The sequence below is a fragment of the Oncorhynchus clarkii genome, chromosome 12 (genome assembly GCF_045791955.1).
Source record: "Oncorhynchus clarkii lewisi isolate Uvic-CL-2024 chromosome 12, UVic_Ocla_1.0, whole genome shotgun sequence".
Classification (NCBI taxonomy): domain Eukaryota; kingdom Metazoa; phylum Chordata; class Actinopteri; order Salmoniformes; family Salmonidae; genus Oncorhynchus; species Oncorhynchus clarkii.
Window position 1 is genome coordinate 22,567,019 of NC_092158.1, and position 18,697 is coordinate 22,585,715.

Consider the following 18,697-nt stretch of genomic DNA (forward strand, 5'->3'; position numbering starts at 1 on the left):
ACAGAAATCCCTAATTTGAAATCAACTGTTTTTCTGGAAGCTATGCTGTGCCATTTTCCCTACATTTACCCCCATGTGGGCTAGCCCCCAAGCAATTTGAGTTTTGGCCGATGAGCTTCAGACCCTCGCCACACAGCGGCGCGAGAGAGTACTGATGTGGTGCTCAAATCAAATTTTATTTTCAGAATACAACACGCACACACTGGCAATCCTTACAGTGAAGTGCTTACTTACAAGCTCTTAACCAACAATGCAGTTCAAAAAAAATACCCCCCAAAAAGTAAGAGAAAAGAATAACAAATAATCAAAGTGCAGCAGTAAATAACAATAGCGGGGCTACATTATATACAGGGGTACCAGTACAGAGTCAATGTGCGGGGACACCGGTATTGAGGTAATATGTACATGTAGGTAGAGTTATTGAAGTGATTCATGCATAGATAATAACAGAGAGTAGCAGCAGCGTAGAAGGGGGGGGGGGGGACAATGCAAATAGTCTGGGTAGCTGTTTAGGAGACTTATGGCTTGGGGGTAGAAGCTGGTTAGAAGCCTCTTGGACCTAGACTTGGAGCTCTGGTACAGTTTGCCATGTGGTAGCAGAGAGAACAGTATATGACTAGGGTGGCTTAAGTCTTTGACAATTTTTAAGGCCTTCCTCTGACACCGCCTGGTATAGAGGTCCTGGATGGCAGGAAGCTTGGCCCCGGTGATGTACTGGGCCGTACGCACTACCCTCTGTAGTGCCTTGCGGTCGGAGGCCGAGCAGTTGCCATACCAGGCAGTGATGCAACCCGTCAGGATGCTCTCGATGGTGCAGCTGTAAAACCTTTTAGAGGACCCATGCCAAATCTTTTCAGTCCCCTGAGGGGGAATAGGTTCTGTTGTGCCCTCTTCATGACTGTCTTGGTGTGCTTGGACCATGTTTGTTTGTTTGGTGATGTGGACGCCAAGAAACTTGAAGCTCTCAACCTGCTCCACTACAGCCCCGTCGATGAGAATGGGGGCGTGCTCGATCCTCTTTTTCCTGTAGTCCACAATCATCTCTTCATATATGTGAAGTATTAAGCCATTTTCAGGGACCACTTTTGGCTCGTGGGCACTACTTTCAGAGCTACTGGCTGACAAGGTAAAAATGTACCCCAGTAGGCTGTCATTGTAAATAAGAATTTGTTTTTCACTGACTTGCCTAGTTAAATAAAGGTAATTCTTTAGCCAGTTTATTTATTTTTAAAAACATTATGTAAAAGTACTGGTGAATCTCTTTAACTTCACCAGACCTCATATATTCCCACAGACCTCAGTTATGGCATTACTCCCTCTGTCATAGTGTATATGCTGCAGTGAGGAGGGTCCCCCCCTTACCTTACCTTACCCCAAACATGACAAGCAGACCTCACTGCCCAACTGATGTGTTTTCTATTCATCTCAGGTTTTTCTCTCAGGTAACCTACATACTGATCAAATGTTATTTTATTTTATTGTAAATGAGTGGTGGATTAGCACAGTTGCCTGTAATTTGATTTCACTTGTAGTTTTCAGTACAGTATGGTTAACATGCAGTATTTACATAATTAACTGCCAAAGTAGCATGTTATTGTAGAGTTCCTGGTACTCCCATAAAATGTGCTCAATTTATCTGAAGGGAGTTTTTTTCTGTTTGTCCCTCATAGGCAGACAGACTTTTAGCTGATTATAGCAGCTTTTATCATCCTCCCATTTTTCCTGTATGTATATGACCTTTCACATTTTCATGGATATAGAAAACAACATGATAAAGAGAGAGCCAGTTAGTGCTTTGGTTCACCTGAAGACTTATGATTATCAAGTCTGTTTCAATCACAAATGGAATCTGTGTCAATGACCTTTCATTCCAGTAAATGTTTGATGGTTTCAGTTGTTGCCCAGACTTACCCCATTGTCTCTTGGTTTTAAATAAAGTTCTGGATTGAAACAGGGAACTTGATTCATGACCTAGAGTGTATCCCTCCTCAATTTCCAGTTTTGCATGAGCTTGTGATCTAAGGAAAGCTTAGAATATTTCTGATGGCATTTGTCTGTTGCTTATTTGGATAGTATATCTACAGATGTGCACACTATTACAAACTATCAGTTACATTCATTGTGTCAACTGCAAAAAGTTGACTTACTACCTTTTTTCCTCCCAAGCAACGCTCATGCAACAGACTTGGTTGTAATTGGCATTTGATAAAGTAAACTGACAGTCTATTGATAATTCGTTTTTTATGGAATGTAAAATCATGAAACGCTTGAATTTCGTCCCAGTACAGGTCTGCCTTATAGGGAGTGATGAAGAGAACCATTACATCTATGAACGCATCACCCCAGAACACACACACAATCTGACCCATACACACCCACACCTTGTGACTGGCCAGACAGAAGCCCGCCACTTTCACAAAATATTTCCTATCAGATGCTGTTTAGTCTTCAAGACGTGTCACTGTGAGATGAGATCACAGACTGTGTCTCAATTGCTTCCTGGCATATCTCATGTTGGGACCACTGTGTGGAAGTTCTGCAGTCTAAGGCTAACGTCATAGACTTCACTTGAGCACAGGCTGCGAGAATACTTATTTTTAATTTGCTCACAAAACTTAAAATGGACAAAACTATCAAAGTGACTCAGATTTGACAAAAGACATTCATTTTAAAATCTCACAGTAGTCTACAAGAATACTGCAGGGCAATTTTAACACACAAGTTAAGTTAATTCATTCTCAACACAAACAAAATATATTTAAGTTATTCAAAGTCGAACATTTGTGCGGACAGTTTTTTTTTCAGTGGCAGCAATAAGCTTCCGTAACTCCTGAACACGTGTACAAATAAATAATAAATAAAATATAATAGAAAGTTGGCCTCAGAACAGTGCATTTGTGTATGCAAATGTCCTACTTTTGCACATTTGGTTCTTTATGGTCCTTAGTTCATGTCTGATCTGTGACAGGAGCTCCTTGAAATTCTTCAGAACCACACAACCATAGACCTTCTGTTGGAATACGTTTTGGGAGGGGTGTATTGACGTCGGTCCGTCTACAGGTTCAAGTGGGATGGGCAGGTTTGGAAAGAGGGTTTGGTAAATGCAGTTTATTTGGTTGGCCAGACCACTAGTGCGGTACTGGGCAGTGGTGAGGTTGTTTAGCAGGGGGCTGGAGGGTGGCTGTAAGTCCCTCTGTTGCTCAGTGACTCTCTTCAGGTGTGGTAGGAAAGCCTTACAGTGGGAGTAGATGCTCAGCATCCGCTCTGAGGGGTCCAGGCCAGAGATGTTTGGGTCAGGAACAATGTTGTTTGGCATCTGGCAGAACAGCTCTGACAGGTCTCCTTGACTGGCCTTCTGGAGATCAGGAAATTGTTGGAAGCACAAGTATAATGCGTTATGATTTGTCAATAATGTAGCTTTAAAGCAGTTTTACATTTCCCATTAGACTGTGGACAATGTATGCATGTTACACTAGGCTATAATTCTGGATAAATGTTATGGCATTGATTTTCTACTTACATATATTTTTAAGAGGTCCACAGATTCCATATGTATGAGTCTGGTTAGCTTGAAACTTCTTTGTATGTGACTCTCACATTGTTGGTTTCTACATGCTATTCCAGCATTCATTGAATCAATGGCAGCCACCAGTAACAGGGAGAGCAATGCTGAGGAGCAAGATATGACACAATTTGAAATCTACGTCTGCATTGCTTGCTCTTTGGGGTTTTAGGCTGGGTTTCTGTTTAAGCATTTTGTGACAACTTAGATAAATAGATGTGATTTGACGCCAACACCTCTACCACAGACACTTAATCATGCTACCTTAGCAGTGTTACATGAAAATCTAAATTAGAAGTATGAAGTTCTGAAATGGATATGTTGTGATAAGTAGCTGTGGTAACGGTTACAATATGTAAAATGTATACATGAGCAAAGGACCCAAAAGTTGAGTGTACATATACAGATGTAGGATCTTAATTTGATCGCTTTTTTGTTGCTGAGAATTTGTTTCAACCCCTGTTGTATCAAACTGGCTCAAATTTAAGATCCTACATCTTAAATTTGCTTGCACAAGCTTGCACCTGTGCACTGAGTACAGTCATTCATGCACAAAAACAAAAATCAATATGCAATTATGTGCACAGCATCATACATTCAAAGTCTGCTCATTGATGTTCTATAAATACTGAAGACATTACAGTAAAGTATAGTATGCAGATGGTTTAATTTACAATTAGAGAATATGAAAAATAGTTATCTTGGTTGTATAATGTAATTGTACTTACTACTTGCTGCTTGTGATATGGACAGCTGAGGATACATATTCTTTACATGACCACTCATCTCTCATACAGTGACATAGGCCAAGTGTCAGACACAAACTAGTCATGATCACTCCCCTGAAAAACCTTTTAAAAGACTGAAACCACGCATTTGTCATTGGAGGAAATGACGTGCTCGGCTCTTTCTTTGTGAAGCAACCCAATTTCCCCAGAATTTCTTTTTTCAGAAATGAATTATTTTCTCTGTCTGATGTCAAATCTAAATGAATACCAGATCTATCTACAACAAATATGCATTGCAGGTGTATTCAGTTGTGTATATTGAGCACATACATTTACAAACAGCATAAATGTCAATGGATTATACTATTTGAGGTACTGTAAATGCTGAGTTAACAAATATTAATTTAATAACCTATGCATATGTGAGGTTGTTTGTCATTTGTTTTATATCAGTCACAAAAGGTCAACCCACTATGACACAATTCATTTTAGACAGTACTGTCGCCACCTAGAGTAAGTGGTTGTGAGGTTTTACAGTAAATCGATGCATGCAGTGTTGCAATCTGAGTTTGGGTATCATATAATGAATGATACATTGTTGATTACCTTGTAGTTACACACAGGAGGTGCATGGAGTATCGAAAATACTGTAAAGCTGTGCTCTTGTCAATAGAGGAAACAAAACAGAGTGAGCGCACAGTGGTTGCTTACGTCAGTTAAGACCATTTTCAGGTTCATGAGAAAGCCTTGCATGTGGCCTTACGGGAAGCTGTCAACGCACAGGAAGAGTTTCTCAACAGGAGACTTTCACCAGTGCGTAAAAGACAGAGTAAAGAATGGGTCAGAGTCACCAAATTAGGCCATGAGACAACATTACCACATCGTGATTGTTAGAGGAGCCCGGGGTTGATTATCACAGTGCTTATTACTCAAAATCTAGGAGGGGTATTTGGTATTAATTAGGATCCCAATTAGCTGCTGCAAAAGCATCAGATACTCTACCTGGGGTCCACATGAAACAATACATAGTACAGAACATTATTAGTGGAGGACTGAAATACATACATTTAAAATGTCACACACAACCTATATATCAGTACAAACAGTGCATTCGGAAAGTATTCAGACCCCTTGACTTTACAGCCTTATTCTAAATGGATTAAATTGTTTTTTCCCCTCATCAATCTACACACAATACCCCAAAACGACAAGGCAAAAACAGGTTTTTAGAATTATTTGCAAATTTATAAAAAATAGAAATACCTTAAGTATTCAGACCCTTTGCTATGAGACTCAAAATTGAGCTCATATGCATCCTGTTTCCATTGATCATCCTTGAGATGTTTCTACAACTTGGTTGGAGTCCACCTGTGGTAAATTCAATTGATTGGACATGATTTGGACAGGCACACACCTGTCTGTAATAAGATCCCACATTTGACAGTGCATGTCAGAGCAAAAACCAAGCCATGAGGTCGAAGGAATTGTCCATTGAGCTCCGAGACAGGATTGTGTCGAGGCACAGATCTGGGGAAAGGTATCAAAACATTTCTGCAACATTGATGGTCCTCAAGAGCACATGGGCCTCCATCCATTCTTAAATGGGAGAAGTTTGGAACCACCAAGATTCTTCCTAGATCTGTCTGCCCGGCCAAACTGAGAACAATCTGGGGAGAAGTGCCATGGTCAGGGAGGTAACCAAGAACCCAATGGTGACTACAGAGTTCCTCTATGGAGATGGGAGAAGCTTCCAGAAAGACAACCGTCTCTGTAGCACTCCACCAATCAGGCCTTTATGGATGACTGGGCAGATGGAAGCCACTCCTCAGTAAAACGCACATGACAGCCAGCTTGGAGTTTGTCAAAAGGCACCTAAAGAACTCTCAGACCATGAGAAACCAGATTATCTGGTCTGATCAACCAAGACTGAACTATTTTGGCCTGGATACCAAACGTCAAGCCTGGACACCAAGCGTCAAGTCTGGAGGAAACCTGGCACCATCCCTACGATGAAGCTTGGTGATGGCAGCATCATGCAGTGGGGATGTTTTTCAGCAGCAGGGACTGAGAGACTAGTCAGGATCGAGGGAAAGATGAATGGAGCAAAGTACAGAGAGATCCTTGATGAAAACCTTCTCCAGGGCACTCAGGACCTCAGACCGGGGTGAAGGTTCACCTTCCCAACAGGACAATGACCCTAAGCACACAGCCAAAACAACGCAGGAGTGGCTTCGGGACAAATCTCTGAATGTCCTTGAGTGGCCCAGCCAGAGGCCGGACTTGAACCTGATCGGACATCTCTGGGGAGACCAGAAAATAGCTGTGCAGTGACACTCCCCATCCAACCTGACAGAGCTTGAGAGGATCTGCAGAGTCAAATGGGAGAAACTCCCCAAATACCGGTGTGCCAAGCTTGAAGCGTCATACCCAAGAAGACTCGATGCAGTAATCGCTGCCAAAGGTGTTTAAACAATGTACTGAGTAAAGGGTCTGAATACTGATTAGAAATACTATTTTCCTTTTTGCGTTATCATTATGGGGTAGATTGAGGGAATATTTTTTTTTTAAATCCATTTTAGAATAAGGCTGTAACATAACAAAATGTGGAAAAAGTCAAGTGGTTTGAATACTTTCCAAATGCACTGTAGGTATATTATGGGACTATCCATAAACAATTACTAATATTGAAAGAGTAAAGGAAGTGCTTTATTGAAAACCTATTTGTGAGTTCCTAGGTCAATCCATGTGTTTAACTAGCATCATAATTAGCATTGGGGGTGTGGTTGAGGGATAGTTGTCACATTGATGTTGGGATTGTGACATGCAATCTGACAACCATCCCCATTGTAACAAAGTACCAAGTAAGCTAAATGATGTTGAAAAGACTCCTAGTATATTTATTTTAGTGTACATTGAAAAGACATCTATGTTTCAAATGCTTGGACAGCACAGTACAGTCCAGTAGTTGAATTCAACAGAGTACAGTTGAGTTTAATTCAGTAGAGTACATTATACTGAACTCTACTCTACTGTACTGTATCCTACTTTGCTGTACTGTACAGAACTATACTTTAATTTGAGTGTCTTTACTGTGTTGTACTGAATACACTACTTTTATTTTCTTTACTGTATAGAACTGAATACAGTACTTTTATTTTCTTTACTGTATAGAACTGAATACAGTACTTTTATTTTCTTTACTGTATAGAACTGAATACAGTACTTTTATTTTCTTTACTGTACTCAACAATATTATATTATGATTGGTTCCGGTCTGGACCTGCTTGTCAAAACTGTGTTTCCACGTAATTTCAACAACAAAAAATACAGTGTGGTGGTGTTGAATCAATGTGGAAAAAGTCATCAACTTCAGAAAATGTAGTATTTTTTTCACTCAACTTTTAACCTAAATGCAAAGATAGATTTCATATTGAATTCACATTAGTTGACAACTCAACCAAATCTAAATCAAAACTAGATGTTGAACTGTTCTCTGTTCCCAATGGGCAGAACCAGGATTGCGATAGGGACCCTTTTTATCCTCATAGAGTATCTTATTTCAACATGGAGTTATGAGCCATAAATATGAATAAATAGATAGTTTTGTAAGCTATACTGGTGCTGAAAAATACACAAAGTGACAACTAACCCCTGTCTCTTCTACCTGTAGTGTCGGTCTCTGTCCCCAGCACCAAACCAAGCCACACCTCGAAGGCTGTTGAAACCTATAAACGTTTATTTTGTCAGGAAACTCCTTATAGGTAATCTATTTCAGAGAGGCCCTTTTTCCATCAGGTGAGGATTGTCCAATTACTTATCAGATTGTTCTTTATAGCCAATAAAAAAAGCATGCTTCTCCATTTTCAACCACAATCCCCAAATATTTGAATGAACCAACCATGACCCAAACAATTATGAATTTTCAGTGATGACATTTGTGAAATGAATCACCAAAGTGAGACATGTACTGAAAACAGTCATTTATTTTTGAGAGACATTTTGCTCACTCATGACATAATGTAAGAATGATGCATGTTGCTTCATTTCTGCTTGACTCAGACTTTGAAATCTGTGGGGTGACATAATCACCTAGCAATGCCGTCAGGGGTACGCCAAATAAAATGTGGCTCACATTTTCAAACAGAGGGGGGGGGGGGGGGGGGGTTCTCTCCTGAGTAGCCTCGTTTCACTGGCAAAAATTAAACCTAGTGTTCAGCGAAATACAGTGCCTTGCGAAAGTATTCGGCCCCCTTGAACTTTGCGACCTTTTGCCACATTTCAGGCTTCAAACATAAAGATATAAAACTGTATTTTTTTGTGAAGAATCAACAACAAGTGGGACACAATCATGAAGTGGAACAACATTTATTGGATATTTCAAACTTTTTTAACAAATCAACAACTGAAAAATTGGGCGTGCAAAATTATTCAGCCCCCTTAAGTTAATACTTTGTAGCGCCACCTTTTGCTGTGATTACAGCTGTAAGTGGCCCCAAACTTTTGAAAGGTAGTGTATATTTGGAGTAGTGCCTTTCCTCAGCCACGGTGTGTTTTATGTGCAAAAGTACTATCTCACAAGTCGATGAAACCTTCACTCATGCGCAGACATATAGAAGCAAAACATACCAGTTTGAAAAATACGCTTTTTTTTTTGCAATAATGAAGATTGCTTTTGAGTAGTAAGACATGTATAAAAGCAACATTAATACCATTAATGAGAAGGGGCTAGAAGCGTCTTATATGGTGAGTTACCGAGTGGCAAGGACAGGCAAGCCCCATACTATTGTGGAGGACTTAATTCTTCCTGCTGCCGCGGATATGGCTGGGACAATTCTGGAGGAACTATAGACAATGCCCTCATCAAACCACACTGCTTCACGATACATCAGTGACATGGCAGGAGATGTTTTGAAACAATTACTGCTTCGCTTAAAAGCCAGTGAATTCTATGCGTTACAGCTGGATGAGTCAACAGACGTGGCGGGCCTGGCACAGCTCCTGGTATACGTCTGTTACGTTTATGGGGGGTCAATTAAGCAAACCACTTGAAACCAGGACAATAGGAGAGAATATTTTGGACAGCTTTGTGACATCAAATGGACTTTGGTGGTCAAGATGTGTCGGTATCTGTACTGATGGCACAAAAGCCATGACAGTGACACATAGTGGAGTGGTAATGCACGTGCAAGCAGTTGCTCCCGACGCCACTTGGGTACACTGTACATCCACAAGAGACTCTTGCTGCCAAGGGAATGTCTGACAGCTTGAAAGACGTTTTGGACAATACAAGTGAAAATGGTTAACTGTGTTATTAAAGCAAGGCCCCTGAACACTCATGTATTTTCTGCACTATGCAACTATACGGACAACGACCATGTAATGCTTTTACAACATGCAGAATCACGCTGGTTTTCACAGGGCAAAGTATTGACATGTTTTTTTGAATTGAGAGACGAGCTTAAAGTTCTTACTGACCATCATTTTCACTTGTCTGGCAGCTTGCATGATGATGAGTTTCTCACACGACTGGCCTATCTGGGTGATATTTTTTCTCGCTCAATGATCTGAATCTAGGATTACAGGGATTCTCTGCAACTATATTCAATGTGCGGGACAAAATTGAGGCTATGATTAAGAAGTTGGAGCTCTTCTCTCTCTGCATTAACAAGGACAACACACACGTCTTTCCATCATTGTATGATTTTTTTGTGTGCAAATGAACTCAAGCTTACAGACAATGTCAAATGTGATATAGCGAAGCACCTGAATGAGTGGTTTGCGCAATTACGCAGGTACTTTCCCGAAACGGATGACACAAACAACTGGTTTCGTTATACCTTTCATGTCCTGCCTCCAGTCCACTTACTGATACCTGAACAAGAGAGCCTCATCGAAATTGCAACAAGCGGTTCTGTGAAAATTGTAATTTAATCAGAAGCCACTGCCAGATTTCTGGATTGGGCTGCACTCAGAGTATCCTGCCTTGGCAAATCGTGCTGTTAAGACACTGATGCCCTTTGCAACCACGTACCTATGTGAGAGTGGATTCTCGGCTCTCACTAGCATGAAAACTAAATACTGGCACAGACTGTGTGTGGAAAATTGTTGTGAAATTGTTAAAAAATTTGATTTGAAATGATTTAAGACTGAGACTCTCCAATACAACCCAACATTGCAGAGTTACGTGCATCCTTTCAAGCACACCCTTCTCATTAACCTGTGATGAGTTATTCACAATTTTTGATGAACAAATAAGGTTTTATATGTAAGATGATTCAATAAAGAGCAAAATTATTGATTATTATTATTATTTGTGCCCGGGTCCTATAAGAGCTCTTTGTCACTTCCCACGAGCCAGGTTGTGACAAAAACTCACACTCATTGTTATGTTTAAATGTATCATATAGTATGTGTGGCAGGCTTACAATTATGGCAAAAAAACATCATTTGAGAGTGCGCTGACCTTGACGCTAGAGGGGGTATGCAGCTGGAGGTTGAATGTTTGAAGGGGTACAGGACTATAAAAAGTTTGGGAACCACTGACCTACACCATTGCTTTATGCTATATGAATAACATGACATCTCAATCCTGGTTCCTGTTAAGTCACTGCCCGCTGGGCACAGACGTCAGTCAACATCTAGTTTTGATATATAGTTGGTTGAGTTGTCAACTAATATGAATTCAATGTGAAACCTTCACTGTCATTGTGTTTAGGTTTGGTGAAAATAAAACTACATTTTCTTACAATTGACAACTTTTTTCAAATCCAATCAGTTTTCCCCATTGATTCAACATCATCACATTGAATTTTTTTGTTGGAATGACATGGAAACAATGTTGATGGAACCAGTTTTTGCCCAGTGTGTGTGTTACGTCAGAATGCATTTACTTATGTACACTCATTCCCTTTAATGATTATCATCCACATGTCCCCATTTCAACTCAGCAATGTTTTTGGAGGTGAGCATTTTATTCTGATCTACATCAGCAGGGACTCTAGTTCTATCAGATGACTGACTGCTTGAGAAAAGTGAGGGGGAACTCATACGACCACATCCCTGTCAGCACAACTCAGGTAAGTGTAAAGTGCCTCCACCACAACTCCTCTACCCTTCATCCCAGGGTACTTTCCATTTGGCCAACTTTTAAAAGGCTGCTGCTGATACCACAGCCAGTCAACACTTCGAGGAACTTACAGTTGAATTCTTGCCAGTGAATACAGACTTGAAGACAGTGAGAATGTCCCTCCCCTACAGCCAGATCAAAAGAGATGCACAGTCTGCATGGTAAATGGTAGACCACAGGGCATCGAGGAAACACAGGAAGCACTGCCGTGTAACTTCCTTCACCAACATAACACACAGCACTGTGGGAACTATGGAGTGTCCCTTCTAGTGAACCTGACATGCTATTATTATTTGTTGTATTTCTTGTGACTCCTTACAGTATGCGGTTGTTCTGGTCAATAACACTTTGTCATGTCCGGGTGTATACTGTATATAACGCATATGGTAACAATACAGGAAAGAATCAAATAATTGCACATTCATGCACTGAAATTGGATGCAGGATGTTGATGCAGTCATCATGTTTCAAGAGAATCTCTTTTATTTTGTCTGTGCCACACAGGAAATGCTGCATGGCTTAGTTTAGGAAAGTCCCCTTTATTCTAGCTAAATACATATTTCTTTATAACTGAAGTCCACATAAACACTTTGGTTCATAACAGGTTTAAACCATTTTCAACCAACCCAGAGAAAATAGCATATGGATCTTAACCATTTGTCAACAAAAGTTACAATCTGAAAAACCTTCCAAACTCAAAATATTTTGCTTTCAAAGGAGTAATTTACAGCAAATCATTCCAAAAATGAGGCCTACTAAATAACTTTGACACTTGAATTCTTGCAAGGAGCCATAAGTCTGGGGGTATCAACAATGCCATACTGGGTTGTTCACATTGAAAATATTAGTTGTTTATTCATGTATTTCGAATTCCATAGTTAGTTCTCTTGCATTTGTGTCAGATATTATACCATTCTCAATCTCACTTGCCCAGCCCACCACTATGAAGAGCATGATTTCCATCACTTATCAATGTATAGGGAACAGGAGAGTTTGGAGGCAACTGTCAAAATACCAGGGTTGCATTCAAGAAATCTTTTGAAACTGTTCACCCTGGACACTTTGAAATAGTTTGTAACATCCATAGACAGACATTCAATCTGGTCTTCTGTCTGTGTCACAGGATCACAAAGGCTGATGGTGATAGTAGAAATCAAGTCACTGTAATGGACACATTGTGCAACCTTATGTGAAATAACAACCGTGAACACTGCAAAACATTGTACATCTGGTAGCTAAACAGCTATGACTTGAATGCAACCCAGAACAAAGCAACCACCTGCCAGACATCTTTAAAAAATATGTATTTACAGTAATTCTGTGATAACATTAAACTGTTTTTATACAATCTGATAAGTCTGCAGTGATTCGTTTTCAGTATGTTGATCTACTGTATTACCATGTCAGTTTTATTTGTGACAAAAAAAAAACATTCCAAATTATAATGTGAAGTTCCTTCATCAAGTAATCGACCAAATCTTCTGTATCTCCTAGTTAGGTTCTCAAATACAAATATTTATATCAAAAGTTATACAGCACAATTCTCACCATTTCCTTTACAAGACCTTTGATTAGTGAACATTAAATGATTCACAAATTGGAATGGAACAAACAATGGTGTTGGCCGTGCTAAACAAACATGAAAGAACGACAAATCAAAACCGCTTCATAGGCACAACTTAAATAAAGGCATTTGTGAAATTGTCATATCTAATATGGCGCTTATGTTCAGTATCAATAGGCATTAAAACATAAATGCTATGACCACTTATTTACAAACGGCTAAAATCTCTTGACAGATTCATGCTTTACTTCACAACCTGAATGTGTCTTTAAAGTGCATGCAACAATAAGCAGTTTTACTGAGTTGAATCATTGTGATAAAATACACACCTTGATCAAACTGATGCCAATAAATCCTAAATACTGAACAATGGAACATAAATATCGTAATTGTTTAAAAAAGTGAAGGACTATATTCTTTAGCTCAATATGGAATTAAGTAAAAGCTCTCCATAAATCTGTGTACATACATCTGACACCGTCCCCATACCCTCTTTTTAGCTCACAGTATTCACATCCAGTATTATTCACATTCTCTGAGAAGAAAGATGAAGCCGCTAAACATCACGGTGTAGTCCGCAGCTCACATTCCACAATGCCCCTCCATGTGACATATGCATTAAGCATTATATGAACATGGTTAATACTTAAACATATCAAAGTGCTCATTTTTACTAAAATTTCCTGAATTTTATACCAAAAGGAGCTGTGACGGCATGGAGGAAAGAGTCAGTTCTTATTTTTGATAAGCATTAGTTTCTTGGTTTGTCTTGGTTTAATCTTGTGTTTTGAATTAATCTTGTTTTATTTTCCCCCTTTTTTAAATTGCACAAAAGTAGTTCCCCTGGCACATGACAGCACTATGCTGTAATGTGGTATCTAAAACACTAGAGAGAGAAAAAGAGAGAGAGAGAGTTATCCAGCGTTGTCACTGTGGAGGTTGACGATGGTCAAGTCGACAGTGAAACCGTGCAAGCACGTGTCTACACCATACACCAGAAGCGAAGAGTCCTCCACACACACATCCATTTTCATCTGTCGTCCTCCTTGGGGAAGTCCAGTGATCCTAAGCTCCCAAACCCCAGCTTAGCGCTCTCTGCATCGAAAGCGTCCATCTCCCTCTCTTGCCGTTCAAACAGGTGCTTGATCCTTTCAGTGCGTTCCTTCTGAAGTGAGGCCAGCTCCTCTTCAATCTGAATCCACAATTGTTGAATATTAAACAATAAAATAAGTGAAGTGGTCAGTTTAAAGAGTCTGTGTTACTTATAAAATAATCAAAACATACCTTTTGTTCCAGGTGGGCCCTGCGCAAGGAGACTTCCTGCTCCAGCTTCTGCAGCTCCCGCTCGTGTTGGGCTTCTGTCTGGGCCTTGGTCTTGTTCTGGTAGGCATCCAGGAGCTCCATCTCCTGCTGCAGCTGCTGCTTCAATGCCTGGCACTCTCCTTGCTGCTCCTCCTCCAGACGCATCTGGAGGACCACAGAGACGAGAGCGAGAGGGGTTAAAAATACATGTAAATAAAGTAGCCTTGCACGAGCTGGAACAACTCAGAGGAGCAAAAGCTTATCTCCTGTTTCTGAAGCGTGAGGCAGCTTGATGTGCAAATACACCACTGGGCAGGACACTAGTATATCGCAGGGCCTTAACCCAATCCATCTCCTTAATGCTGAGTGACAAGCAGACTCATCAGGTCAAATTTATTTGGTCCTTCGGTATGACTCGGCCGGGGATCGACCTTCCCATCTCAAGTCGGACACTCTAACCACAAGGCCACCGAGTTGGCAAAAAATGTAATGTACCAGCAGAGATTGTGTGACTGTTTGGAGGTTCAGGGTAAGTCCCCTTACCGCTTGTGAGGCCATCATCTCGTTGATGCTCTGCTCGTACTGCTCGGCCAGCACGGCGAGCTTGCGTGTCTGCTCCTCCTTCAGTGACTTTAGGATGGCTTTGTGCTCACTCTTAGGAGAGACCTCAAGCTGATGGTTCCTCAGGGATTTGTACTGCTTGTTCTGCACCTTACACGTGTCCTGGAACTGTTTCTTCATCTGCATCTCCAACATCTCCAGAAGGACAAATGGAAAGAAAAATTGTAAGAAATAAACCGTAAGAAACAATCATTTTGCCAGTTTTGGGTGCCGGCTGAGCTTCAGTCTGACCAGGGGTACAACTTTAACTAAAGGGTCTTTGCCTAGATGTACAGGCACACAATGATTTATCATTGGCTCTTACTAAACCAAATTTACAGTGCAACAGCTGCAGTATAGATTCTATGCACCTTGAGGTTCCGGGGCTGCTGCCTCTGCTCTAGGGCGTGCTTCCTGTGCAGCTCTCTCTGCCGCCGGCCGTTGTACTCCTCCTGGTTCTCCAACTCGGTCTGGTGCTGCAGGCGGATCAGCTCAACACGGAGCCTCTGCAGTGTCTGCAGCTGCCTGCGCTCCAGCTCCTGAGTGGACTCGTCCTGTCGGATCATCAGGGCCTGCTCCATCTCCTTCTGGGTCTTCTTCTTATTCAGCTCCTGGGACGGGACATATTCTTCATCTTTCCATTTAATTTTAAATATACAGTTCTTCAGATTTGTACAGTGCAAATTAGGCCATTTAACAAAAGAGGTTGAGATGATTATTTTGCCAGGAACTATGAGGCAAAGTTGAAGAAAGCAATCATACAACAGACTGATAAAGAAGGGATATAAAAGCACACATCTATCAGCATCATGGACCCTGCATGTTCCTGTTAGCTAACTAAATCTCAGAGAGCAACTGTACCTCTCTCATTTGCTCGTGTTCAAATTCGTGCCTCCTGACCAGTGTCCTGCGTTTCATGGCCCGGCAACTCCTGTCATAGACCAGCCTCTGCTGGTCAAGGAGATGGGCCTCATCATCAGCCTGTGAGCGCTGCACCGTCTCCTTGTGCCTGGACAGACGCTCCTGCTTCTCCTCCTTGGGTGTACTGGGGTCCTCATTCATCTCCTGCAACACCCAGACAAGAACCAGGGCTTAGTGGGTCATGGGGCGGCAGGGTAGCCTAGTGGTTCAAATCCCCGAGCTGACAAGGTACAAATCTGTCGTTCTGCTCCTGAACAGGCAGTTAACCCACTGTTCCTAGGCCGTCATTGAAAATACAAATTTGTTCTTAACTGACTTGCCTAGTTATATAAAGGTAAAATTACAAATTAAATGGAGAAAATGAATGGAATGCATGGAAAATGCAAACAATTTCACACAAACAAAGAGGAAACATTTGTTAATGATTCATACATTTACCTCTTTGATCTTCTCTTTACAGAGCCTGTACTCTCTCTTCTGGTTGTCTAAGAAGGTGGTCAGCTCCTTCTTTTGCTGGGCAATGATCTGTTGCTGGATCCTCTTCTCCTCTGCTGTAGCTGCCTTTAACTGTACGGGAACATATTAAATGTTCCAGAATTAAAGGTTTATCACCTCCCTTCCATGTTCTGTTTAAAATTCTGACATTATGCTGAAAGGGCAAAATTCTAAGGATGCTATCTAATCAAGGAGTTTGAACATATTCAGTTTACACCTCATTCATACCAATCAGGACCTACTGTCCTACCAGGCGACAGTACATCATTCACCTCTTTGTCTGTGTGAACGGCGTGCCGTTTGGCCAGTCTCTCCAGTTCTATGTAAGTGTTGTTGGCGTGGGTCTCCACTTCTTTCTGCAACCGGAGCCTAAGCTCATCCATCTCCGCCTTCAGCCTGTTCTCCAGGGCGATCAGCTGCTTCTGGTGCTGCCGCCGCATGCGCTTATAACCAGACATCTGCTCCCGCAGCTCAGAGTCCTGCTCATGCTCCTGGATCTACCTGGTGACCTGGACACAGGGGTCAGGGGTCGGAGGCCACAGAGAGAACGGTCAGGGGTGAAAAGCAAGAGGGCCTGTGAAGGAAGACGACTGTAAAATTAAAATGTACTGTATCGTTCAACATGGACGAGTATCCTAGTCATACTCAGTAATAGACCTTAAAATACAGTAGAACAATGTTCTTTGTGAATCTGAAACATAACTTAGCATATTTTAGTCTTTGCAAGAATACCTTAAATGGAATAGAGAGTCCTCACAAGGACTATATACAGTACGCCTAAAGCTAACTAGTATTTATTTGGTTCTATGTATTGGTTCTCTGAATTTCACCCTTGATGTAGTATAACTAAATTAATTCCAGAATATACCAAATATAATCTGCGTTCTAGTCCAACACATGTAAACTTCAATCAATTATAACTAAAGATGGCCTCTATGACCACCTATCACAAATCCTGTCATAAATTTGACAATCGCACACCATTGTTAATTGGTGGACATTCCTGGGGATTATTAGCTACAGTATCTGTGGATAGCATTTTCCAGGGCAGGGAATAATGCACACTGTTCCTCTTCACTGATTGATCATTTCTGCTTGGCTCAAATTTCACGCTAGTAACATAGCATATGCATCATCAATTATGGTTGCTACATACATGAACATAAAGAGGGCGCCTTGAACGTCAATGTGGTGTTCCTCATGCTAATATATCTGTCACGTACATACTGTATATGTAGCCACAAATGGAGCGGTATGAGCCTGGTTTGCAGGCCTACTATTGAATGGTAAAGGTACAGCTTGTAAATAAATAACAAAAACACTTGAAATCATGACAAACCGATAGCGAAAGAGATTTGATAGATATCCAAACGATTACACACATATAAAAGCACAGGCATAGGGGGAAAACGGAGGATTGAAAAAATTGCACTTATTAACGGGATCCGGTTGCCATGACTACAGATGTGCAGCTGGAAGGACGGAGATCGAGAACCCCCCCCCTTGTTTCTTATGCAAACAGCGGGAAGAGGGAGCCTGCCTACCAAAGATGCTGATGATTTGATGGTGGCAAAGCATTCACAGATCTTGCAGTCGAGAGCCCGGCTCTTGTGAGAAGAAGTAGGCCGCAGCTCTGGCCTGGCGTCCCTGTGCACAGCCTCATCCCTCACGCAAGCATGGTCCTGCAGGGGGGGAGGAAAAGGAGGAGAGAGAGGGGGTGGGCGCTTCCCAGGCCCTCTGTGCTCGCTGTTGCTGCTGCTATCGCTGCCGTGTCTCCCAGCATCCAGCACACATCCTGCTTTAAATGCATCCTTCCCCTGCGTGGTCCCTCGCTACTGCCTGCAGCTCCTCGCTAGAAATGAACAGGGCATCGCAGAGTGATAGCGGGCCCCGCCAGGAAGGCAGCAGCTGAAGGCAGTCCTTGTCTCTGGCGTCTCCACTTCCTGAGGAGGAGGAACCAAATGGATCCGGTGGGAAAGGGTGAAATATACAACGCCTATAACATACAATCAGGGCAAAAAGAAGAGGAGGGAAATTATAAAGAGAGATTGTTGCATTCCTCCCGAACTCAAAATCAAATAAAAAGATTATGGGCAGTATTCCTTTTCTTGTATTCCCATGATGACATAAAATGTTAGGTGATCTGTGAAACAATGTAAATCAAACAGAGATCCATCCAAGGCATATTTCCCCTATGACGATACTAATCAGCTAGATATTTATTATATATTCCAATTCATTTTCAGTCAAAATACATTGTGCTCTTTCTTAGATGGTTGTTTCTAGTGCCTTCTATTGATCTCTCCAGCTCTTTCACGAGCCATCTTTCACACTCCCACTTTTTTTTTTAAAGAGACACTGCAATGTTTCACATACTTGATGGAAGCTGTACAACGATT

General features: G+C 41.4%; 2 protein-coding genes across 2 annotated transcripts; both read right to left on the minus strand.

The window, feature by feature from the left end:
- Positions 1 to 2,791: 2,791 nt before the first annotated feature.
- Positions 2,792 to 4,348, minus strand: LOC139421929 (uncharacterized). The gene is made up of 3 exons (XM_071173065.1): positions 4,291 to 4,348; positions 3,521 to 3,669; positions 2,792 to 3,355 (listed from the first exon to the last, which is right to left on the minus strand). The coding sequence occupies exons 1-3, from the start codon at positions 4,346 to 4,348 to the stop codon at positions 2,882 to 2,884; spliced, it is 681 nt and encodes a 226-aa protein (XP_071029166.1). The 3' UTR covers positions 2,792 to 2,881.
- A 7,591-nt stretch (positions 4,349 to 11,939) lies between these two features.
- On the minus strand, positions 11,940 to 18,179 carry LOC139421930 (serine/threonine-protein kinase TAO3-like). The gene is made up of 8 exons (XM_071173066.1): positions 17,843 to 18,179; positions 16,571 to 16,807; positions 16,242 to 16,370; positions 15,744 to 15,947; positions 15,254 to 15,493; positions 14,826 to 15,038; positions 14,265 to 14,447; positions 11,940 to 14,172 (listed from the first exon to the last, which is right to left on the minus strand). Exons 2-8 carry the CDS (start codon positions 16,754 to 16,756, stop codon positions 14,011 to 14,013), a joined length of 1,317 nt encoding a protein of 438 aa, XP_071029167.1. The 5' UTR covers positions 16,757 to 16,807; positions 17,843 to 18,179; the 3' UTR covers positions 11,940 to 14,010.
- Between the last annotated feature and the right edge of the window lie 518 nt (positions 18,180 to 18,697).